Source organism: Hyperolius riggenbachi, chromosome 9, assembly GCF_040937935.1.
Source record: "Hyperolius riggenbachi isolate aHypRig1 chromosome 9, aHypRig1.pri, whole genome shotgun sequence".
In the NCBI taxonomy this organism is placed as follows: Eukaryota; Metazoa; Chordata; class Amphibia; order Anura; family Hyperoliidae; genus Hyperolius; species Hyperolius riggenbachi.
This window is the reverse complement of record NC_090654.1, coordinates 51,422,458-51,444,833: the sequence shown is the minus strand read 5'-3', so window position 1 is coordinate 51,444,833 and position 22,376 is coordinate 51,422,458. Positions and strand designations below refer to the sequence as shown.

Below are 22,376 nucleotides of genomic sequence, written 5' to 3'. Positions count from 1 at the left end.
CTTTTTGTCGGCATGCAGTCATAAATGTAATACATATAAGAGGTTCCAGGAAAAGGGACCGGTAATGCTAACCCAGCAGCAGCACACGTGATGGAACAGGAGGAGGGTGGCGCAGGAGGAGAAGGCCACGCTTTGAGACACAACAACCCAGGCCTTGCATGAGGACAAGAAGCGTGCGGATAGCATGCTTTGTACCACCATGCAGTCATAAATGTAATAAAGATAAGTGGTTCAATAAACAGGGACCACGCGGCAACGCTAACCCAGCAGCAGCACACGTGATGGAACAGGAGGAGGCGCAGGAGGAGAAGGCCACGCTTTGTGAGACACAACAACCCAGGCCTTGCATGAGGACAAAAAGCGTGCGGATAGCATGCTTTGTACCGCCATGTAGTCATAAATGTAATAAAGATAAGAGGTTCAATAAACAGGGACCACGCGGCAACGCTAACCCAGCAGCAGCAGCAGCAGCAGCACACGTGATGGAACAGGAGGAGGCGCAGGAGGAGAAGGCCACGCTTTGTGAGACACAACAACCCAGGCCTTGCATGAGGACAAAAAGCGTGCGGATAGCATGCTTTGTACCGCCATGTAGTCATAAATGTAATAAAGATAAGAGGTTCAATAAACAGTGACCACGCGGCAACGGTAACCCAGCAGCAGCAGCAGCACACGTGATGGAACAGGAGGAGGCGCAGGAGGAGAAGGCCACGCTTTGTGAGACACAACAACCCAGGCCTTGCATGAGGACAAAAAGCGTGCGGATAGCATGCTTTGTACCGCCATGTAGTCATAAATGTAATAAAGATAAGAGGTTCAATAAACAGGGACCACGCGGCAACGGTAACCCAGCAGCAGCAGCAGCAGCAGCAGCACACGTGATGGAACAGGAGGAGGCGCAGGAGGAGAAGGCCACGCTTTGTGAGACACAACAACCCAGGCCTTGCATGAGGACAAAAAGCGTGCGGATAGCATGCTTTGTACCGCCATGTAGTCATAAATGTAATAAAGATAAGAGGTTCAATAAACAGGGACCACGCGGCAACGGTAACCCAGCAGCAGCAGCAGCAGCACACGTGATGGAACAGGAGGAGGCGCAGGAGGAGAAGGCCACGCTTTGTGAGACACAACAACCCAGGCCTTGCATGAGGACAAAAAGCGTGCGGATAGCATGCTTTGTACCGCCATGTAGTCATAAATGTAATAAAGATAAGAGGTTCAATAAACAGTGACCACGCGGCAACGGTAACCCAGCAGCAGCAGCAGCACACGTGATGGAACAGGAGGAGGCGCAGGAGGAGAAGGCCACGCTTTGTGAGACACAACAACCCAGGCCTTGCATGAGGACAAAAAGCGTGCGGATAGCATGCTTTGTACCGCCATGTAGTCATAAATGTAATAAAGATAAGAGGTTCAATAAACAGGGACCACGCGGCAACGGTAACCCAGCAGCAGCAGCAGCAGCAGCAGCACACGTGATGGAACAGGAGGAGGCGCAGGAGGAGAAGGCCACGCTTTGTGAGACACAACAACCCAGGCCTTGCATGAGGACAAAAAGCGTGCGGATAGCATGCTTTGTACCGCCATGTAGTCATAAATGTAATAAAGATAAGAGGTTCAATAAACAGGGACCACGCGGCAACGGTAACCCAGCAGCAGCAGCAGCAGCACACGTGATGGAACAGGAGGAGGCGCAGGAGGAGAAGGCCACGCTTTGTGAGACACAACAACCCAGGCCTTGCATGAGGACAAAAAGCGTGCGGATAGCATGCTTTGTACCGCCATGTAGTCATAAATGTAATAAAGATAAGAGGTTCAATAAACAGGGACCACGCGGCAACGGTAACCCAGCAGCAGCAGCAGCACACGTGATGGAACAGGAGGAGGCGCAGGAGGAGAAGGCCACGCTTTGTGAGACACAACAACCCAGGCCTTGCATGAGGACAAAAAGCGTGCGGATATAGCAGCAATGCTTTTTGCCGCCATGCAGTCATAAATGTAATACAGATGAGAGGTTCAATAAACAGGGACCGGAAACGCTAAACCATCCCAGATGTTCATCGGTCATGTTACTTGGTTGGGGTCCAGGAGTGTTGCGTAGTCGTTTCCAATCCAGGATTGATTCATTTTAATTTGAGTCAGACGGTCTGCATTTTCTGTGGAGAGGCGGATACGCCGATCTGTGATGATGCCTCCGGCAGCACTGAAACAGCGTTCCGACATAACGCTGGCTGCCGGGCAAGCCAGCACCTCTATTGCGTACATTGCCAGTTCGTGCCAGGTGTCTAGCTTCATGCCCGGTTTCAGGTCCAGCGGTGCCAGCCACAAATCCGTCTGTTCCTTTATTCCCCTCCAAATTTCCTCCCCTGTGTGCTGCTTATCCCCAAGGCAGATCAGCTTCAGCAACGCTTGCTGACGCATGCCAACAGCTGTGCTGCACTGCTTCCACGATCCTACTGCTGCTGGTGCTGGGTTAGCATTTCCGGATGAGGTACAGCTTTGAGATGCGTTGGAGGAGAAGGAGTCAGAGAGGTAGGTGCTGCTGTTGTTATCCAGCTGTTTGCGGCGTGGGCAACACCCGCGCCGTAGCAGGTGAGGAATCGCTGCCAGGCTCCACAAGGTTCACCCAGTGCGCGGTAAGGGAGATGTATCGACCCTGGCCGAACGCACTCGTCCAGGTGTCAGTGGTGAGGTGAACCTTGCAGGCAACGGCATTCTTCAAGCTTCGGGTTATTTAGCTGACCACGTGCTCATGCAACTCAGGCACTGCAGAGCGCGCAAAGTGGTAGCGGCTGGGAACCACGTAACGTGGGATGGCCACTGACATCATGCCCTTGAAGCTGTTTGTCTCCACCACTCGATATGGCAGCATTTCGCAGGCCAGAAGCTTGGCTATGCTGGCTGGCTGTTACTGCCACGGCCCGGGGGTCATTTGCTGGCAATTTCCTCTTGTGCTCAAACATCTCAGAAACAGACAACTCAACCGTAGCGCTGCACACCGAAGGGCTGTTGGTTGTTGTGTTTGATGAACACTGGGAGACCTCAAGAGCACTAGTCCGGAAAGTGACAGTGTCAGCATCGTCTGATGTTTGTGAATGTTGTGAACCACGCAATGGCTGGGCTACTGCTGCTGCTGAGGCGGGTCTGGTGGTGAGTCTGGTGAACCCAAGGGAGGCAGTGTTGCTGGTGGTACCCTGTCCTGCCGCGTTTGCCCACAGAGTGGGATGTTTGGATAGAATGTGGCGGCTCATGCTGGTGGTGGAGAGGTTGTTAATACTTTTCCCCCTGCTCAGGCGGGTCTTGCACACCTTGCAAATCGCCATGGTAACATCCTCAGTGCAGTCTTCAAAGAAAGCCCAGACTTTAACTGGCTGAGGACTCGGACCTCGTGCGTGATGTGCTGGTGCTGCTTAACCCACTGCTGGACGCTTGAGAGGTCATCCAAGTAATTATCTGGTCCTGTTCTTTTGGATCTGTGAGGGTTGTTGTCCTGGACAACATGGGCAGTATTGAGTGGGTTTTCTTGGGTGCTCCCCTGTGGCCTGTACGTGAACCGTCAGGGGAAACACCTCTTCCCTTGCCCCTCCCTCTTTCACCGGATTTCTTCCTCATTTCACTTATCCTTAAAGTACACGCTGACTGGCAGCAGTACAGTGGCAGTACAGAAATGCTATACAGTGGTGGGTGAGCGGTGTACCACTATTGTCAGCAGTGACACAGAGCACAATGCTATACAGTGGCGGGTGAGCGGTGTACTACTGTTCCCAGCAGACACAGAGTGGAAGTAAACACAATGCTATATAGTGTGGCTGAGCCGTGTACACAGAGTGGCATTAAACACAATGCTATATAGTCTGCTATATAGTCACCCCGAACAGGGTGATGTTCTGCAGAACCCGAACAGTGGCAAACACTGTTCGCCCAACACTACTGGGAGGGAACGCAGATTTTAGTACCTAAACACACGATACAACATGTTTTCCGGGGTCGGACTCTGAGGCACATACAGATGGTCCCGATCATCATCCTCATCATACAACTCTTCTCCTGAGTCTGACCCACCCACCACCTCTGCCACCCCAACATCCCCAGACACAGACCCCTCATCGTCCTCAACATTAACTTGGGATGCTGGCCTGAGCCAGACCTCCTCCTCCACATCAGGCCCCATCATCTCCTCAATGGCAGCCCTCATTAATCGCTCTGGCGACGGACTGATGGACACAACGTTCTCCTCCGGGGAGGGCTGCTGCTGACCACTGGCTGCTGGGGTGGATGTTATAGCTTGCGTGGGGCGTTGGCTGTTGCTGTTGTTGGGAGTGCTGCTCACAGCGGAGGTCTCTGGGGAACTCATGTTGAGCTCATATAGTGGTTGACGGTGAGTGGAGTATTACTGATCCCAGCAATATACACACTGACTGGCAGAGTACGCAATGCTATATAGTGTGGCTGAGCGGTGTACACAGAGTGGCAGTAAACACAATGCTATATAGTCTGGCTGAGCGAGCGGTGTACTACTGTTCCCAGCAGAATCAGAGTGGCAGTAAACAATGGTATATAGTCTGGCTGAGCGGTGTACATAGAGTGTCAGTAAACAATGGTATATAGTCTGGCTGAGCGAGCGGTGTACTACTGTTCCCAGCAGAATCAGAGTGGCAGTAAACAATGGTATATAGTCTGGCTGAGCGGTGTACATAGAGTGTCAGTAAACAATGGTATATAGTCTGGCTGAGCGAGCGGTGTACTACTGTTCCCAGCAGAATCAGAGTGGCAGTAAACAATGGTATATAGTCTGGCTGAGCGGTGTACACAGAGTGTCAGTAAACAATGGTATATAGTCTGGCTGAGCGGTGTACACACAATGCTATATAGTCTGCTATATAGTGTCAGTAAACAATGGTATATAGTCTGGCTGAGCGGTGTACACAGAGTGTCAGTAAACAATGGTATATAGTCTGGCTGAGCGAGCGGTGTACTACTGTTCCCAGCAGAATCAGAGTGGCAGTAAACAATGGTATATAGTCTGGCTGAGCGGTGTACACAGAGTGTCAGTAAACAATGGTATATAGTCTGGCTGAGCGGTGTACACACAATGCTATATAGTCTGCTATATAGTGTCAGTAAACAATGGTATATAGTCTGGCTGAGCGAGCGGTGTACTACTGTTCCCAGCAGAATCAGAGTGGCAGTAAACAATGGTATATAGTCTGGCTGAGCGGTGTACACAGAGTGTCAGTAAACAATGGTATATAGTGTGGCTGAGTGGTGTACACAGAGTGTCAGTAAACAATGGTATATAGTCTGGCTGAGCGGTGTACACAGAGTGTCAGTAAACAATGGTATATAGTCTGGCTGAGCGAGCGGTGTACTACTGTTCCCAGCAGAATCAGAGTGGCAGTAAACAATGGTATATAGTCTGGCTGAGCGGTGTACACAGAGTGTCAGTAAACAATGGTATATAGTGTGGCTGAGTGGTGTACACAGAGTGTCAGTAAACAATGGTATATAGTCTGGCTGAGCGGTGTACACAGAGTGGCAGTAAACACAATGCTATATACTCTGGCTGAGCGAGCGGTGTACTACTGTTCCCAGCAGACACAGAACAGTAAACAGAATGCTATATAGTGTGGCTGAGCGAGCGGTGTACCACTATTCCCAGCAGACACAGAACAGTGAACAGAATGCTATATAGTGTGGCTGAGCGAGCGGTGTACCACTATTCCCAGCAGACACAGAACAGTAAACAGAATGCTATATAGTGTGGCTGAGCGAGCGGTGTACCACTATTCCAAGCAGACACAGAACAGTGAACAGAATGCTATATAGTGTGGCTGAGCGAGCGGTGTACCACTATTCCCAGCAGACACAGAGTGGCAGTAAACAGAATGCTATATAGTGTGGCTGAGCGAGGTACACAGAGTGGCAGTAAACAGAATGCTATATAGTGTGGCTGAGCGAGCGGTGTACCACTATTCCCAGCAGACACAGAACAGTGAACAGAATGCTATATAGTGTGGCTGAGCGAGCGGTGTACCACTATTCCCAGCAGACACAGAACAGTGAACAGAATGCTATATAGTGTGGATGAGCGAGCGGTGTACCACTATTCCCAGCAGACACAGAACAGTAAACAGAATGCTATATAGTGTGGCTGAGCGAGCGGTGTACCACTATTCCCAGCAGACACAGAACAGTGAACAGAATGCTATATAGTGTGGCTGAGCGAGCGGTGTACCACTATTCCCAGCAGACACAGAACAGTGAACAGAATGCTATATAGTGTGGCTGAGCGAGCGGTGTACTACTGTTCCCAGCAGACACAGAACAGTACACAGAATGCTATATAGTGTGGCTGAACGAGCGGTGTACTACTGTTCCCAGCAGACACAGAACAGTACACAGAATGCTATATAGTGTGGCTGAACGAGCGGTGTACCACTATTCCAAGCAGACACAGAACAGTGAACAGAATGCTATATAGTGTGGCTGAGCGAGCGGTGTACCACTATTCCCAGCAGACACAGAGTGGCAGTAAACAGAATGCTATATAGTGTGGCTGAGCGAGGTACACAGAGTGGCAGTAAACAGAATGCTATATAGTGTGGCTGTGCAAGCGGTGTACTACTATTCCCAGCAGACACAGAGTGGCAGTAAACAGAATGCTATATAGTGTGGCTGAGCGAGGTACACAGAGTGGCAGTAAACAGAATGCTGAGCGAGCGGTGTACTACTATTCCCAGCAGCGACACACAATGACTGGGGGGGACCCTGGCTAGCGTGGCTGGAGCGCGAACTACCCTGCCTGCCTACCCAAAGCTAAACCCACAGACAAATGGCGGAGATATGACGTGGTTCGGGTATTTATTTACCCGAACCACGTGACAGTTCGGCCAATCAGAGCGCGTTCGGGTCCGAACCACGTGACCCGTTCGGCCAATCACAGCGCTAGCCGAACGTTCGGGGAACGTTCGGCCATGCGCTCTTAGTTCGGCCATATGGCCGAACGGTTTGGCCGAGCACCGTCAGGTGTTCGGCCGAACTCGAACATCACCCGAACAGGGTGATGTTCTGCAGAACCCGAACAGTGGCGAACACTGTTCGCCCAACACTAATTCTCAGCCATTAAAACCTGCACAAGAGGGAAGGGAATTTGCGATTGGCTGTTATGAGCCGCTGCACTTTACTCCGCGGCTTATTAAGTAAGCCTTATGGTCTGAGCAGAGCGGCAGATGAAGCTGGAGCTTGAATGCCTCCATATGTCGGTAAATGCTGAACTAAAGTAATAATTGGGAGACATGTTTGCCTAATTGAAAGTGGAGTGTTCTAATCTTAGCACAATTAAAATGTATTTCTGCCTTTTAACAAGCTTAACAAACACACCTGGCCCAACACATCTGCCTACACATCTCCGAGAAGCCTGTCTCCTTCTTCCTCCTAAGCAAAGCTCCCAGTCTGTTACTGATATAAACCTGTACTGGCTGGGGGGCAGGGGGGGGGGGGGGGTAATAAATCTACAATCCTTTGCATAACATGCAGCCTTTACAAACTTGCTTGCAGGACTTGTTCTGCCAGAGGAGGCACTAATAAGCCTGAGCAGACCTCCTGACAGTGGTTCCTGGCACCTCCATGCAGAAGGTGGTCCAGTGGTTTAAAGCGGACCTGAACTTAGAACTTCCTCTCTGCTCTAAAAGATAAGAAAAACATTTCTTTATTGCAGCTGATACAAATCTTGTGGTGTCTACTTCCTTCTTTCATGGAAGCAGACATAGGGTTAACATCCTGTGTTTACAAATTAGCTGTTCTGCCATAGCAGAGGAGATTCCCGAGCTGGCACAACTGAGGGATCAAATTACAGTGGTGATTAGTCTCAGATGAGGGGGGATTAGACAGGCTAAACTCTCTAAATACATATACTGTACATACAGGGTGCATTTTTCTGTTTTCCTTCTGTCCTGTGCAAGAGTTCAGGTCCACTTTAAAAGATCTTGAGCCCATGCAGGAATAGATTTAGCAATGGGCACAGTAGGCACATGCCTAAAGTCGGCTAGTTTTAAAGAAGCGTCTGATTATGGGCAGCCTCATTCCTTCCGCTGCTTTCTGTCTGTTCTCTTGTTCGGAGCCTTTTACAAATCAGTTCACTGTAGTGTGCACAAGTACTTGTTTCTGTGGCTTTATATACAATGGAGGCACATGTTATGGTTTGTGTGTATTATTACCTCTTCTTCCCTAAAGTTCATCTATTTCATTAAATACAGTGGTTTGCAAAAGTATTTGGCCCCCTTGAAGTTTTCCACATTTTGTCATATTACTGCCACAAACATGAATCAATTTTATTGGAATTCCACGTGAAAGACCAACACAAAGTGGTGTACACGTGAGAAGTGGAATGAAAATCATACATCATTCCAAACATTTAAAAAATAAATAACTGCAAAGTGGGGTGTGCGTAATTATTCAGCCCCGAGTCAATACTTTGTAGAACCACCTTTTGCTACAATTACAGCTGCCAGTCTTTTAGGGTATGTCTCTACCAGCTTTGCACATCTAGAGACTGAAATCCGTGCCCATTCTTCTTTGCAATACAGCTCCAGCTCAGTCAGATTAGATCAGGGATGTCAAACCGGTCCTACGAGGGCCGAGGTCCTCATACATTTTTGACACCGCTTGATGGGTCTGAATGAGGAAAGGTGTGGTCCATCAGGTAGAACACATTCCTTTTTCTCAGTCCATCCTAAACACTGGCGTGGATCTGGCCCTTCAGGCCTGGAGTTCGACACCTGTGGATTAGATGGACGGCGTTTGTGAACAGCAGGTTTCAGATCTTGCCACAGATTCTCGATTGGATTTAGATCTGGACTTTGACTGGGCCATTCTAACACATGGATGTGTTTTGTTTTAAACCATTCCATTGTTGCCCTGGCTTCATGTTTAGGTCCAATTTACACTTAATCAGTTGCTCTCAGTTATAACTGAAAGGACAACTGATTTTTAGGCAGGGGTCACACTTACCGGCTTTTGTACGCGTTTTCTGCACAGAAAAACTGACTTCAACTGAGAACTCATGTTAATCAATGAGCTAGGTCACACTTTAATGCAGATTTCGCATGCAGAAAAAAAACTGACATCTTGCGCAATTTGTCAGTTTTCTCTATAAATTACATTAGCTGTTGTAAGGTAGAGGTCACATTTGTCTTTCAGTTTTCTGAAAAGTGTAGAAACTGAAAGACAAGTGTGACCCCTGCCTTAAAGTAATGCCCATGTTTTCCTATGGTACCTTTCACACTTATCGCGGTTTAACTGAAATCTTTTTCACAATGCACTGCTATGGAGAAGAAGAAAAAAACGTGGACCAACTGATTAAGTTTAAACGGGGCCTTAGGGTCGTTGTCCTGCTGGAAGGTGAGCCTCCGCCCCAGTCTAAAATCTTTTGCAGAGTCCAAGGAGGTTTTCTTCCAAGATTGCCCTGTATTTGGCTCCATCCATCTTCCCATCAACTCTGACCAGCTTCCCTGTCCCTGCTGAAGAGAAGCAACCCCCAAGCATGATGCTGCCACCACCATATTTGACAGTGGGGATGGTGTGTTCAGAGTGATGTGCAGTGTTAGTTTTCCGCCACACATAGCGTTTTGCATTTTGGCCAAAAAGTTCAATTTTGGTCTCATCTGACTAGAGCGCCTTCTTCTACATGTTTGCTGCGTCCCCCACATGGCTCGTGGCAAACTGCAAACTGGACTTCTTATGCTTTTCTCTTAACAATGGCTTTCTTGTTGCCACTCTTCCATAAAGGCCAACTTTGTGCAGTACACGACTAATAGTTGTCCTATGGACAGATTTCCCCACCTGAACTGTAGATCTCTGCAGCTCTTCCAGAGTCACCATGGGCCTCTTGACCGCATTTCTGATCAGCGCTCTCCTTGTTCGGCCTGTGAGTTTAGGTGGATGGCCTTGTCTTGGTAGGTTTACAGTTCTGCCATACTCCTTCCATTTCTGAATGATCGCTTGAACAGTACTCCGTGGGATGTTCAAGGCTTTGGAAATCTTTTTGTAGCTTAAGCTGGCTTTAAATTTCTCAATAACTTTACCCCAGATCTGTCTGGTGTGTTCTTTGGACTTCATTGTGTTGTTGCTCCCAATATTCTCTTAGACAACCTCTGAGGCTGTCACAGAGCAGCTGTATTTGTACTGACATTAGATTACACACAGGTGCACTCTAGTCATTAGCACTCATCAGGCAACGTCTATGGGCAACTGACTGCACTCAGACCAAAGGGGGCTGAATAATTACGCACACCCCACTTTGCAGTTATTTTTTTTTTAAATGTTTGGAATCATGGATAGTGCTGCTCGGACAACCCTTTTCAAAATCCGGATCCGATTCGGATCCGGATACCCCGATATCTGATCCAGGTCGGATATCCGAGTTCAAAATTTTCCGATCCGAATCGGACATCCGACCTCAGTATCTGGGCGGATTCGGATATCTGGATCAGGGAAGATCGTAGTCAGCCAACTTCGCTACGCTTAGTTCTACGCAATTACGCTTCGCAAATTACGTTTTCGAAATCAGAAACGTCGCTACGTTTGCATTTCGTAGACTACGCGTTAAAATACGGAAGCTTCGCTTTGTGCGAAGCATAGTGTACGCGGACGCTTTTGCAGAAAAATTTCCGCAATAATCCGCTAAATATGTGCATGGGTGAACTAATATATGCGTACATTCCACCTTCCAATGCGGAATTTTATACGTACAGAAGGGCAATAATATTTCTGCGCATGCGCAATGATCCGTATAGACACAGTTACCGCACACGTAGTTGACTTTGCAATACATACGTCAACTACGCGTAGCGGGCGAAGCTTCGAATAGCGGTACTATGACTACGTGGAAATACATATGCAATGTTTTTAAACTTTGTCTATGAACTACGATGCGTCATTGCGGACTACGACATGTAGATTCGCACTGGCGTAGTTTTACGAGCAACCCTGATCCGGATAGAAAACCGAAAGTGGCCTTTAAATTGCTTTAAAAACGGTTTTTAGGGTATATGAGGCATGTAGCATCATTATTTTGTAAAGGGGATCACTAGTCTATGATGTGGGGACTTAAAATCCCCCCCCCCCCCCCCCCAAAATGGCTGTCGTGCAGCCCACATTGGGCTTGATTTAAAAAATGGTGCTAACTTTAGCACTGGCCCTTAGCACGTCTAAACTCAGTTGAAATGTGAGAAGCAGTGATCGTGCGCAAAGTACCGCGCGCAAAGTACCGCGCGAAGTGCCCACTAAAGCCTATTGGACTTAGCACGCGCATAGGACTTTGCGCGCGCTAAACTTTGCACGCGGTACTTAGCGCACAATCTGATTGAGAAAACTGGTGCTAACCTACTTAGCACCCTGGTTAGCGCGCCTAAAGACTTTAGACGTGCTAAGTAGGTTAGCACCTCTTAGTAAATCAAGCCCATTGTGTCCAAAGTCCAACCGCACAACTGGGACATGACAGTTTTCAGCCAAGACACCTCCAAAAAATTACGCAGCACTTGTGTTTTGGGTTAAATATAGGTGGTATCAGTGGCCTGTGGCACCCTGGCCTGGCGGTAGGAGCTGCACAGGCAGCAGGAGCAGGGCAATGCAGCAGGACGTGGCACGTGGCAATTGGCATTTGACACGTGGCAAGTGCCATGCGACACGTGGCAAGTGACACGTGCCACTTGGCAAGTGACACGTGGCAACTAGTGACACGTGGCAAATGCCACCTGACACGTGGCAAGTGACACATGCCAAGTGACACGTGACAGTCAGACAGCAGAGGAGAAGACACTAGTGCACACTAACTGTCACACTGGCACTGCTCACAGCACAGCAGTTCTGTAGAAAGCTAACACAGTAGTACTACTACTCTAACAACTACTAGCACTGACTGCAGTACTACAGTACTAACTACACAATAACACAGTAATCCTATCCCCTAATCCCTAACCTAACCTATACCTAAGGCTAATAGCTGGCCAGCAGGCAGCAGCTGGCCTGATCTGTGCACAGCACACACACAGACACATAGCAGCTGCCTGCAGCACACACTCTGACTGTCACACAAATGACATCAAGCTAATTAATGATTTAACAATAGTGTAGTGATAGTGAAGGGGTTAATCACTGAACAGGTTTCGGTTTAACACTGTGTACAGCCCTTGCTAGGCCAGCCGCACTGGAGCACACATTCTGACTGTCATACAATGACATCAATCAAGCTTATTAACGAATTAACAATAGTGTAGCGATAGTAGTGAAGGGGTTAATCACTGAACAGCTTATCACTGTGTACAGCCCTTGCTAGGCCCAGCAGCACTGGAGCACACACTCTGACTGTCACACTATGACATCAATTAAGCTAATTAATGATTTAACAATAGTGTAGTGATAGCAGTGAAGGGGTTAATCACGGAAACAGCTTTAGGTTTATAACTGTGTACAGCCCTTGCTAGGCCACCAGCACTGGAGCATGTCTCTCAGTGAGCATTCAGCAAGCTAAGACGATATGTCTCATCATGGCAGCCCTCCTTATTATACAGGGGGGCTGGCCAGTGTTCCTTTCTGTGATTGGGTGCCAGGGTTTAGGCTGGGAGCCCTCTGATTGGCTCAATGAGGTCAGGTGGGGCTGGCCAGGATTCCCCTCTCTGATTGGTTGCTAGGGCTTCTGCTGGGAGCCCTCTGATTGGCTCCAGGACGTCATCTCCTTTGTTACAGTATTTCAGGACAGGATACCCGCAATATCCGCGGATATCTGCGTTACGCGCCCAAATATCCGCAGATAGCTATCCAGATTTTTTTTTAAATCTGGAATCTGAATCGGATAGTGGAAAAAAGTTCGGATATATAGGTTACCTGGATATCCGGACTCCTGATGAGCACCACTGATCATGGATGATTTCCGTTCCACTTCTCAGCTGTACACCACTTTGTATTGGTCTTTCACGTGGAATTCCAATAAAATTGATTCATGTTTGTGGCAGTAATATGACAAAATGTGGAAAGCTTCAAGGGGGCCGAATACTTTTGCAAACCACTGTATTTATTGTGGATTTATCAGCAAAATGGGGCATGACCTAGGGTGTGGTGAGGGTTGGAGTTTAAGGCATGAGGTCTTCTCAGCCAATAGGTTCGTGAGATGTACATCTGCTCCCAGACCCATGGCTGCCACGATACACAATGTTCCTCTGCAAAGTGCTTAGGAAGACTGCAGGTCCACTGGCTCTCTTTGTACCCTCTTTGATAATTCTGCCCCTCTGTTTTCTGTTTAAGAAATTGTAAATACAATATGAAAAGATAGAGAACTGAGTATCTTGAACTATCGATTTTTTTTTACAGATCGACATGAGGTGATCACGAAGGAGATTCTAGAGCTGGATCCATGGGAGAACCAGTGGAACGTGGTCTGCACCAGAGCCCCCATGCACGATTCTTATGACGTCTGCCTTGTAGCCCGTCTAAACCCTCGAGATCTCCTCCCACCTCCACGAGACCTCATGGAGAGGTGATTGGTCAACATTCTGATGGACCCCGCTGCATTATGGGATTGTGGCCACACAAGCAGTCCTCATTTATCAAAGTGAAAGAAATGACCAATGTCAGATTTTCAGCCAATCATCTTCCAGCCTGCATTGGAAAAATGCCACCCAGAATGCCCAGATAGCCTTTCTTCAGTCATTTTTGTAGAGTTCATTATGAGCAATAGCATGTTCTTTGATTTGTGTGGATTATAAATTCAGTGAGGAGTTCTCCTGTAGATTACAGAAAGCTGAAGGTTGTCAATATACAATGCTAATGTAGTTTTTTTCCGATCAAAATGTCTGCTATATATCCAAAGGTATGAAGACGTGAACAGATCACCAGGCCCGGATTTACATCACAGAAGGCTATAGACACAGATGTTCTGGCACCCTAGACTTCCCCCTCCATGAACCTGCAAACCCCCACCGAAGCGCACCACAAGTGCTGGCTGTCACTTCTACCTTACTTCCCTTGCCTGTCATAGGTAGCTACTGGTGCCCCTTAGCATTAGGTAGCCAGAAGTACCCTCACTATTAAGTAGCCAGTGGTGCCCTGAAGTATTAGGTAGCTAGAGGTACCCTCAGTATTAAGTAGCTAGTGGTGCCCCTGGCTGGAGGTAGATTTAGCCAGTGGAATGTCAAGAGCTGGGTGAGTAACCTCTCATTTACACTCTGCTCAGGACTCTGCAGAGGAAAGGAGGCGCTCTGGGAGAGGCGTGAGCCTCCTTTTCATCACCAGGCACCTATAGGCATGTGCCTACAGTGCCTTATGGTAAATCCGGCCCTGCAGATCACCCATGTGTGCATGAGAAACGCTTACATTTAAAACCATAAACTTTAAAACAGGGTTGCTTTCCCCTTGGCTTCTATAATAGCTTTCACTCTTCTGGACTCCTGACGGTGGGATTTTCTCCCATTCAGATATGGAAACGCCAGGAAGAGTAGGCAGTAATGTTGGGTGATGAGCTCAGCTCTTGTTACAGTTGACATTTCAGTGCAACCTAATCATACCGGTACTAAATGGGGAACAGTTCTAGAATCTGTCCAGACCAGTCATGGTTCTCCACACCACACTCAGCCAAACTGCTGTCACAAAGTTGGAAGTACAGAACTCTCTGCAATGGTGAATTCTCTATTATTAAAGAGGCATAATATAGATATATACATATATATATATATATATATATATATATATATATATATATATATATATATATATATATATATACATATATAAAATCAGGGCTGTGCAATCGGAGTTGGAGTCAGAGTCGTGGCTTCATAAACTGAAGAGTCGGAGTCAGAAGATTTTTGTACAAAATCCACAGCCCTGTTGAGTATTAGACTAAGGAGTCGGAGTCGAGGCGCCATTTTTTACTGTATGCACACCAGCGATTCCTTGACAGCAGAAATTGACGGTAAAATAGCAATAAAGTCATTTCTTCCAACACCAAATTGACACTATGTATGTAGGCTGCTATGTTTTCCCTTACATCAGCCAAACCCAGACTCATCCTTCACACTGCTAGATGGTGAGAGTGACACATCAAAGAACACGTTTTTTACTGCTCCAGGGTCCAGTGACAGCATGATTTACACTACTCCAGGTACTGCTTGGAATTGCACATTGCGATCTTAGGCAGGGAACAGGTTCATGAAGCTCTGAACGAAAAGTTATTGTGCTGATATCTGCTAAAAACACTGGTGGAGGCACCCTTGTTGATTACTATAAATGTTTATATAGATGAGAAGGGTAAGTTCTTACCTACTCAGAAGGACAAACAATAGGTTAATAGAAAAAGTATATTTATTAATGCACAATAGATATAAGATTTATAATGTGAACTTTCGGTTAGAGCGCTACTACATATGTACAATATATACTGTATATTCTGGCGTATAAGACTACTTTTTAACCCTTAAAAATCACCTGAAAACTCAGGGGTCGTCTTATACGCCGGGTGTCATTGATGCCGGGTGATACGCCCTGTCCTGTTACCGCCTCTCAGATCTCGCTGCTGAGGACTGTAGTGAAGCGGCGCAGGCGCACATGTGCGGGATCTGAGAGGCAGAGAAGGAGGTAAATAGGATACAAGGGCGGGGCCAGAAGGGTGAAGAGGGGTGTTTTATGGCACAGCGCAATCTGTTCTTCCATACTGCTCTAATAAACAGGGAGAGCTTACCAATCCGCTTAGGGAGAGGTATAGCTGACCAATCCAACCAGTCAATTGCCTGTATACTGTTATATACTGGGTACCACATACAGTACAGCACCAGTATCTGTTCATACATAGCACCAGTATATGATGTTTTTTTTTTTAATTTTTATTAAGTCTTATACGGCGAGTATATCCCAAACTCTATATTTTAACTGGAAAAGTTGGGAGGTCGTCTTATATGCCCAGTCGTCTTATACGCCGGAATATACGGTATATATATATACCGTATATACTCGCATACAAGCCGAATTTTTGACCCCCAAAAAGGGGGTCAAAAGTTGGGGGTCGGCTTGTATGTGAGGCTCCCCCCGCGGCCGCCGCTGCTATTACCTGCTTAGGCAGCGGCCGCTTCCTAATCCACGTTCCCCTTCTGAAACTTTCTCAGAGTGTATCACAGGAGCGCGCCCGGCGCTGCTGTGACGATGCAGGGGGCAGGAAAGAGCGGTTCCCTTGGTAACGGCGATATAGATCGCCGCTATAGGGAGCCGCGCTCATTCCTGCCCCCTGCATCGTCACAGCAGCGCCGGGCGCGCTGCTGTGATACACTCTGATAAAGTTTCAGAAGGGGAACGCGGATTAGGAAGCGGCCGCTGCCTAAGCAGGTAATAGCAGCGGCGGCCGCGGGGGGAGCGGGGAGCTGGGGGGGAGCACTACCTACCTATGCTGGGCACTATACTGGCTAAACTGGGCACTATACTGGCTAAACTGGGCACTATACTGGCTAAACTGGGCACTATACTGGCTAAACTGGGCACTATACTGGCTAAACTGGGCACTATACTGGCTAAACTGGGCACTTTACTAGCCATACTGGGGCACTATACTAGCTAAACTGGCAACTATACTGGCTAAACTGGGCACTATACTGGCTAATCTGGGCACTATACTGGCTAAACTGGGCACTATACTGGCTAAACTAGGCACTTTACTAGCCATACTGGGGCACTATACTAGCTAAACTGGGCACTATACTAGCTAAACTCGGCACTATACTAGCTAAACTGGGCACTATACTGGCTAAACTGGGCACTATACTGGCTAATCTGGGCACTATACTGGCTAAACTGGGCACTATACTGGCTAAACTGGGCACTTTACTAGCCATACTGGGGCACTATACTAGCTAAACTGGGCACTATACTAGCTAAACTGGGCACTATACTGGCTAAACTGGGCACTATACTAACTAAACTGGGCACTTTACTAGCCATACTGGGGCACTATACTAGCTAAAATGAGGCACCACCTACCCATACTGGGCGCTATACTGGGCACTATACTGGCTATACTGGCTAAACTGGGCACTATACTGGCTAAACTGGGCACTTTACTAGCCATACTGGGGCACTATACTAGCTAAACTGAGGCACCACCTACCCATACTGGGCGCTATACTGGGCACTATACTGGCTATACTGGGCACTATACTGGCTAAACTGGGCACTATACTGGCTAAACTGGGCACTATACTAACTAAACTGGACACTACCTACCTATACTGGGCACTATACTAGCTATACCGGGACACACTGGGGGGCTGCACCAATCCAGCATTTCCTACCCCCGGCTTATATGGGGGTCAATCATTTTTCCCTGTTTTTTCAGGGAAAAGTTGGGGGGTCGGCTTATATGCGAGTATATACGGTATGTATATATATATATATATATATATATATATATATTTTAGTATAGGCACTTGTATTGACCTGAGGAAGCAGGCCAAGACCCGTAAAACACGTTCTCTATCATGCAATAATAAATATACTTACGGTATATACTTTTCCATTAACCCATGGTTTGTCCTTCTGAGAAAGTAATAACTTACCCTTCTCATCTTTATTAACATTTATAGTAGTTTTTCCACCAATGTTTTTAGCATAGTCTACACCCCAAGGGGTTTATAGTTACAAGGACTCTTAGAAGTCCTCACTACTAATCAAGGAGAGCGATACTGCCCCATTGGCCTCCTAGTCTCTCATCCCACCGATCATACCTCCCAACTTTTTGAGATGAGAAAGAGGGACACATAAGCCACGCCCCTGATCACACCCCTAGTCACGCATACCATAAAGATTTCATTAAAAAAAATATGTTGTTTTATGATTCAAACTACACTGGTCCTTTCTATACTGGTTCATTTTCCTTCATAGTAACATTTTAAAATTAGTAATATATCAATTTTATAGGATGGGAATAAAGTTTAGAGTCAAACATATTTTTTTAGTAGACAAAGCTATATATTTACATAGAAAGAGGGACAAAGTCCTGAAAGAGGGACAAATGAGGAGGAAAGAGGGACAGGGCTCCCAAAGAGGGACTGTCCCTCCAAAAGAGGAACAGTTGGGAACTATGCACAGATACTTATATGTTATGGGGGAACCACCAAGTACAGGCCCGGATTTACATCACAGATATCCTGGCACCCTAGACTTTGCCCTCCATGAACCTACAAACCACCTCCGAACCGCACCACAGACTATGCTAACTAGAAGGAAAGTCCACTTACTTCATGTCTTGTTCCTCTTTTATGTTCCTCTGAGAACTAGAAACGGAATGTACTCCAAACTGCAACCCTGGAGGAGGACGGGCTATCAATACTACTGCTGCAATATCAACTCACCAACTAAACGTTACAGCAGCAGAGGATTCTGGGAAAGAGAGAGTGGACAGTCAGCAGCCCCCTGCTGTTCCTAAATAGTAGCAATACCTGTCATCTTGTAAAATAAAAGATCGACTGCACTGGATAATTCCAGAGTGCTTCATTATAACGCATGAAGCAGGTATACACACTAGAAAATAAGATTGGAAATATTGCTGTAGGTCCCCTTGCTTGGCATGAAATATTTATATGAGAAGATAAGTATATTAAATCTCCATATATCCAATATTGAGGGGGAGAAGAAGCTATTTATGCCCCAAAGGGCAAAGAGATTACGCGTTCAGCAATGAAGAATGAATTAAGTTGTCAAACAGGTGGTTTATAGCCAATGACAATATTAAAGTTGAACTTTCGGCACCAATATTATTTTCACTTTCAAATGTTGGTATCATCTTTATTAGAACACCAGCAGTCTTACCCTCAGGATTAAGTGGATTTCCTTAAAGGACCATTATTAAGAAAAAATCAAATAAGGTGTTAATTTGTCTCAGAGTAAAATGCACTATAAACTTTTCTAAATTGCTGTCGCCATGCAATAGGCAATTAAAATCTGGCAGATTGGACACGTTTTGCACTAGTCCATAACCTTATGGGGGAGTCTCAGTATCTCCTTTATTCTTTACAAAAGGCTCCCTCTAAAAAATGTATACGTTCACTGCAGAGAGCTGAGGCTAAATGCAAATGTAAGCATTGCTGGCTGAAGCTCTCTGAAGGCGTGTGCCTTCACTCTGCCCCCCTTCATTTCTGCTGGGAGAACTGTATGCTTTGTAGCTTTACCAAATCAGGCCATAATTGGACTTACTTAGGTAGGTACGATTAAGCAGTGGTGGATTAAGATTAAATTGCACCCTAGGCAAAGCAGACATCCCCAGATTGCCATATGTATGTTTTGGGATGGAAAGAAGCAGGTAAGGGGATCAGAGAAACTGGCAGCCAGGTCTCGGGACACCCACCAGGATCTAGATATCTGCCTAGGTTGCCTTGCGGTTGATCTGACTTAAAGTGAACCAGAGAGGAAGCACCCTCATTTATTTTACCATATATATCAGTGGGAACATTAGAGAAAACACCTACCCTGCTCTCTGCTTCATCCTTCACTGCTCAGCCTGCTTGTTATCAGCCCTGATAAAATCCCCGACTGAGCATTCAGCCTGGCTTTGCTCAGGAATCATTATAACTGAGTCACTATATCAGAGCCACAAGGGGGCAGGCTTGGGCTTGAAAAGACATCAGAGAACACAGACTCAGCTATAATGATTCCTGAGCAAAGCCAGACTGAATGCTCAGTCTGGGATTTTATCAGGGCTGATAACAAGCAGGCGGAGCCAGGGCCGGGCCGAGGCATAGGCTGGAGAGGCTCCAGCCTCAGGGCGCAGTGTAGGATCGGGCGCAGAATTCATTCAGCTGTCATTCCTAATTGTGTTTGAAGCAGAAAGAAATAAGAAAACGGGATACATGGCAGTGACTGCAAGCCATATAACTAGATATTAAGGTATTGGGGAGGTTGTGGGCCCTGTGGCGCCTCTTAGTCTAATAGCAATCAGTGTGTGATGGCTGGGGTGGCAGGGATGGAGAGGCGCACTTTGGTGTCTCAGCCTTGGGTGCTGGAGGACCTTGTCCCGGCTCTGGGCGGAGCAGTGAAGAATGAACCAGAGAGCAGGGTAGGTGTTTTCTGTAATGTTCCCACTGATATATATGGTAAAATACATGAGGATGCTGATTCACTTTAAAGTGTACCTGAGACATGATATACTGCATGATCTATACTTACCTGGGGCTTCCTCCAGCCCCATGTGGACTATGGGCTCCATTGCCATCTTCCCCGGCTGCTCCGTTCTCCCGTGCTCAGCTCTGTTAATTTGGCCACAATGCTCCTGGCCACGGACGTGCAATAGGGGGCGTGTGCACAGCAGGACCATGCATGTGCAGAAGAGCATGGCTGTCCGCAACTGGCTGAATTAACGGAGCTGAGCAGAGGAAAACAGAGCAGCCAGGTAGGACAGCAATGGAGCCCACCGTCCACATGGGGCTGGAGGAAGCCCCAGGTAAGTATAAATTATGTAGTATGGCATGTCTCAGGTTTCCTTTAAAGGAGAACTGTAGTGAGAGGTATATGGAGGCTGCCATATTGGTTTCCTTTTAAGCAATACCAGTTACCTGGCAGCCCTGTTGAGCCATCTGCATGCAGAATCACACCAGAAACAAGCATGCAGCTAATCTTGTCAGATCTGACAAAATGTCAGAAACACCTGATCTGCTGCATGCTTGTTCAGGGTCAAGGGCAAAAAAGTATTAGAGGCAGGGGATCAGCAGGATAGCCAGGCAACTGGTATTGCTTAAAAGGAAATCAATATGGCAGCCTATATCTACCTCTCACTACAGTTCTCCTTTAACAATTGCGGCTGGATAGTGTACTGGTTAATGGCACCGCCTCTGACTTAGGAAACCAGGGCTCAAATCTCACCTCTTCCTACGTAGTAAGCCAGCACCTATTCAGTAAGGAGTCATTGGGCAAGACTCCCTAACACTGAGCGCACCCCTAGTGCCTGTAGCACTCAATCACTTTGAGACCAACAGGAAAAAGCACTATACAAATGTTAGAATCATTATTAAGGTGGCCACACACCATACAATTTTTTAAATATCTGTTCAATTTAAGAATTGCAATCAATTTTTCTGACTGATTGTAACATTTCAAAAATATGACCAATGTACCACACACATATGTTCAATTTTTTTCCCCAATTATGATAAAAATTATTGGAAGCTCTGAGAAAATTGCTAGGGTATGTATATTAATAAATTGGCAATCTAACACACACCATACAATCTTTAGAAAGATTGAAGAAAAATATCTGGCATTCCAGATCGATAAAAATCGAAGAAAACGGGAAAGTCGATCAGATTTTTCAGTCGGATGAGAAAAAAGCTTTCGATTTTTTGGGGAGATCCGATCGTTTTTATCAAATTGGCGTAAAATTGGATCATTTTATTGTATCGTGTGTGGCCACCTTTATGTGTTAAACCATTGTAGGGATACTAGTGTTTGATGACAGAGAACTTGATGCACGAAAGGTTGATAAATTGGCATTAACAGTGTAACGGGCGGAGCTCCCCTGACGTTAGTACTGGTAAAATAGCCATGCGCTGTCTGCGTGCTAACATGCTTTGCATGTGCAAAAATGCGCGTCAGAGTTTGTGCGCGTAAAGTTTCGTGCAAAGTTTTGCACGCAAATGCTTCGCACCGTGAACTGCACTGACTTCACGTGATAATGATAGTTAGCTCACGTGAGTGCAATGTAAAACATACTACTGTATATACTTTGCACGTGCCGCTTTACAGTACCGCACATGTTAATGTAACCACCGTTCATAATTACATTAACATACTCTATTGTACTGTGCAGGCGAAGCTCCATGATTTCAAGGCTTTGCACGTGCAAACTAGGGTGCTAAGTAGTTTGCACGTGCAAAGTTGTTGCTGTTTGTGTGCTAAGTTTTAACGCGCGAATGGCATTACGTGGTACTTAGCACGTGAACAGCAACAACTTTGCACATGCAAATTGCTTAGCACCCTAGTTTGAACATGCAAAGCTTTTGTGAATCAAACCCAGTATGTCTAAGGAAGCACTGAAGACTGCATCCCATTAAATATTTGCTAGGACACATGATTGCGAGATATATAAATAAACACTCAGCAGTAGAGCTTGTTTGAACTCTTTGATCACCTGTGTCAAATAACTGACTTTTTCAAGCACCTAAAGTTCAAAGGACCAGCTGGACTCCCATGAAACAATTCAGTTACAATTGGAAGGATGTGGGCTGATTAATCATTATCCTGTAACTGGCCGCACTAGCTATCATGGGAGTAGGGTCAGGAAGGGAATGAGAGAAGCTGATTGGTTGGGGAGATACACCCTTTGCTTTTATTTTTATTGTGTTCTCCCCCAA

The 22,376-nt window shown here is 46.6% G+C and overlaps 1 protein-coding gene across 2 annotated transcripts in view; it reads left to right on the top strand.

Annotated features, from left to right (window-relative positions):
• KBTBD12 (kelch repeat and BTB domain containing 12) overlaps positions 1–13,795 on the top strand; it is a 161,920-nt gene extending 148,125 nt beyond the window's left edge. For both annotated transcript variants that reach the window (XM_068251530.1, XM_068251531.1), the window contains exon 6: positions 13,366–13,795. In XM_068251530.1, the coding sequence (XP_068107631.1) occupies positions 13,366–13,535 (170 nt within the window). In that variant the 3' untranslated portion in view covers positions 13,536–13,795. The remainder of the gene's footprint in view (positions 1–13,365) is intronic.
• Positions 13,796–22,376: the final 8,581 nt, after the last annotated feature.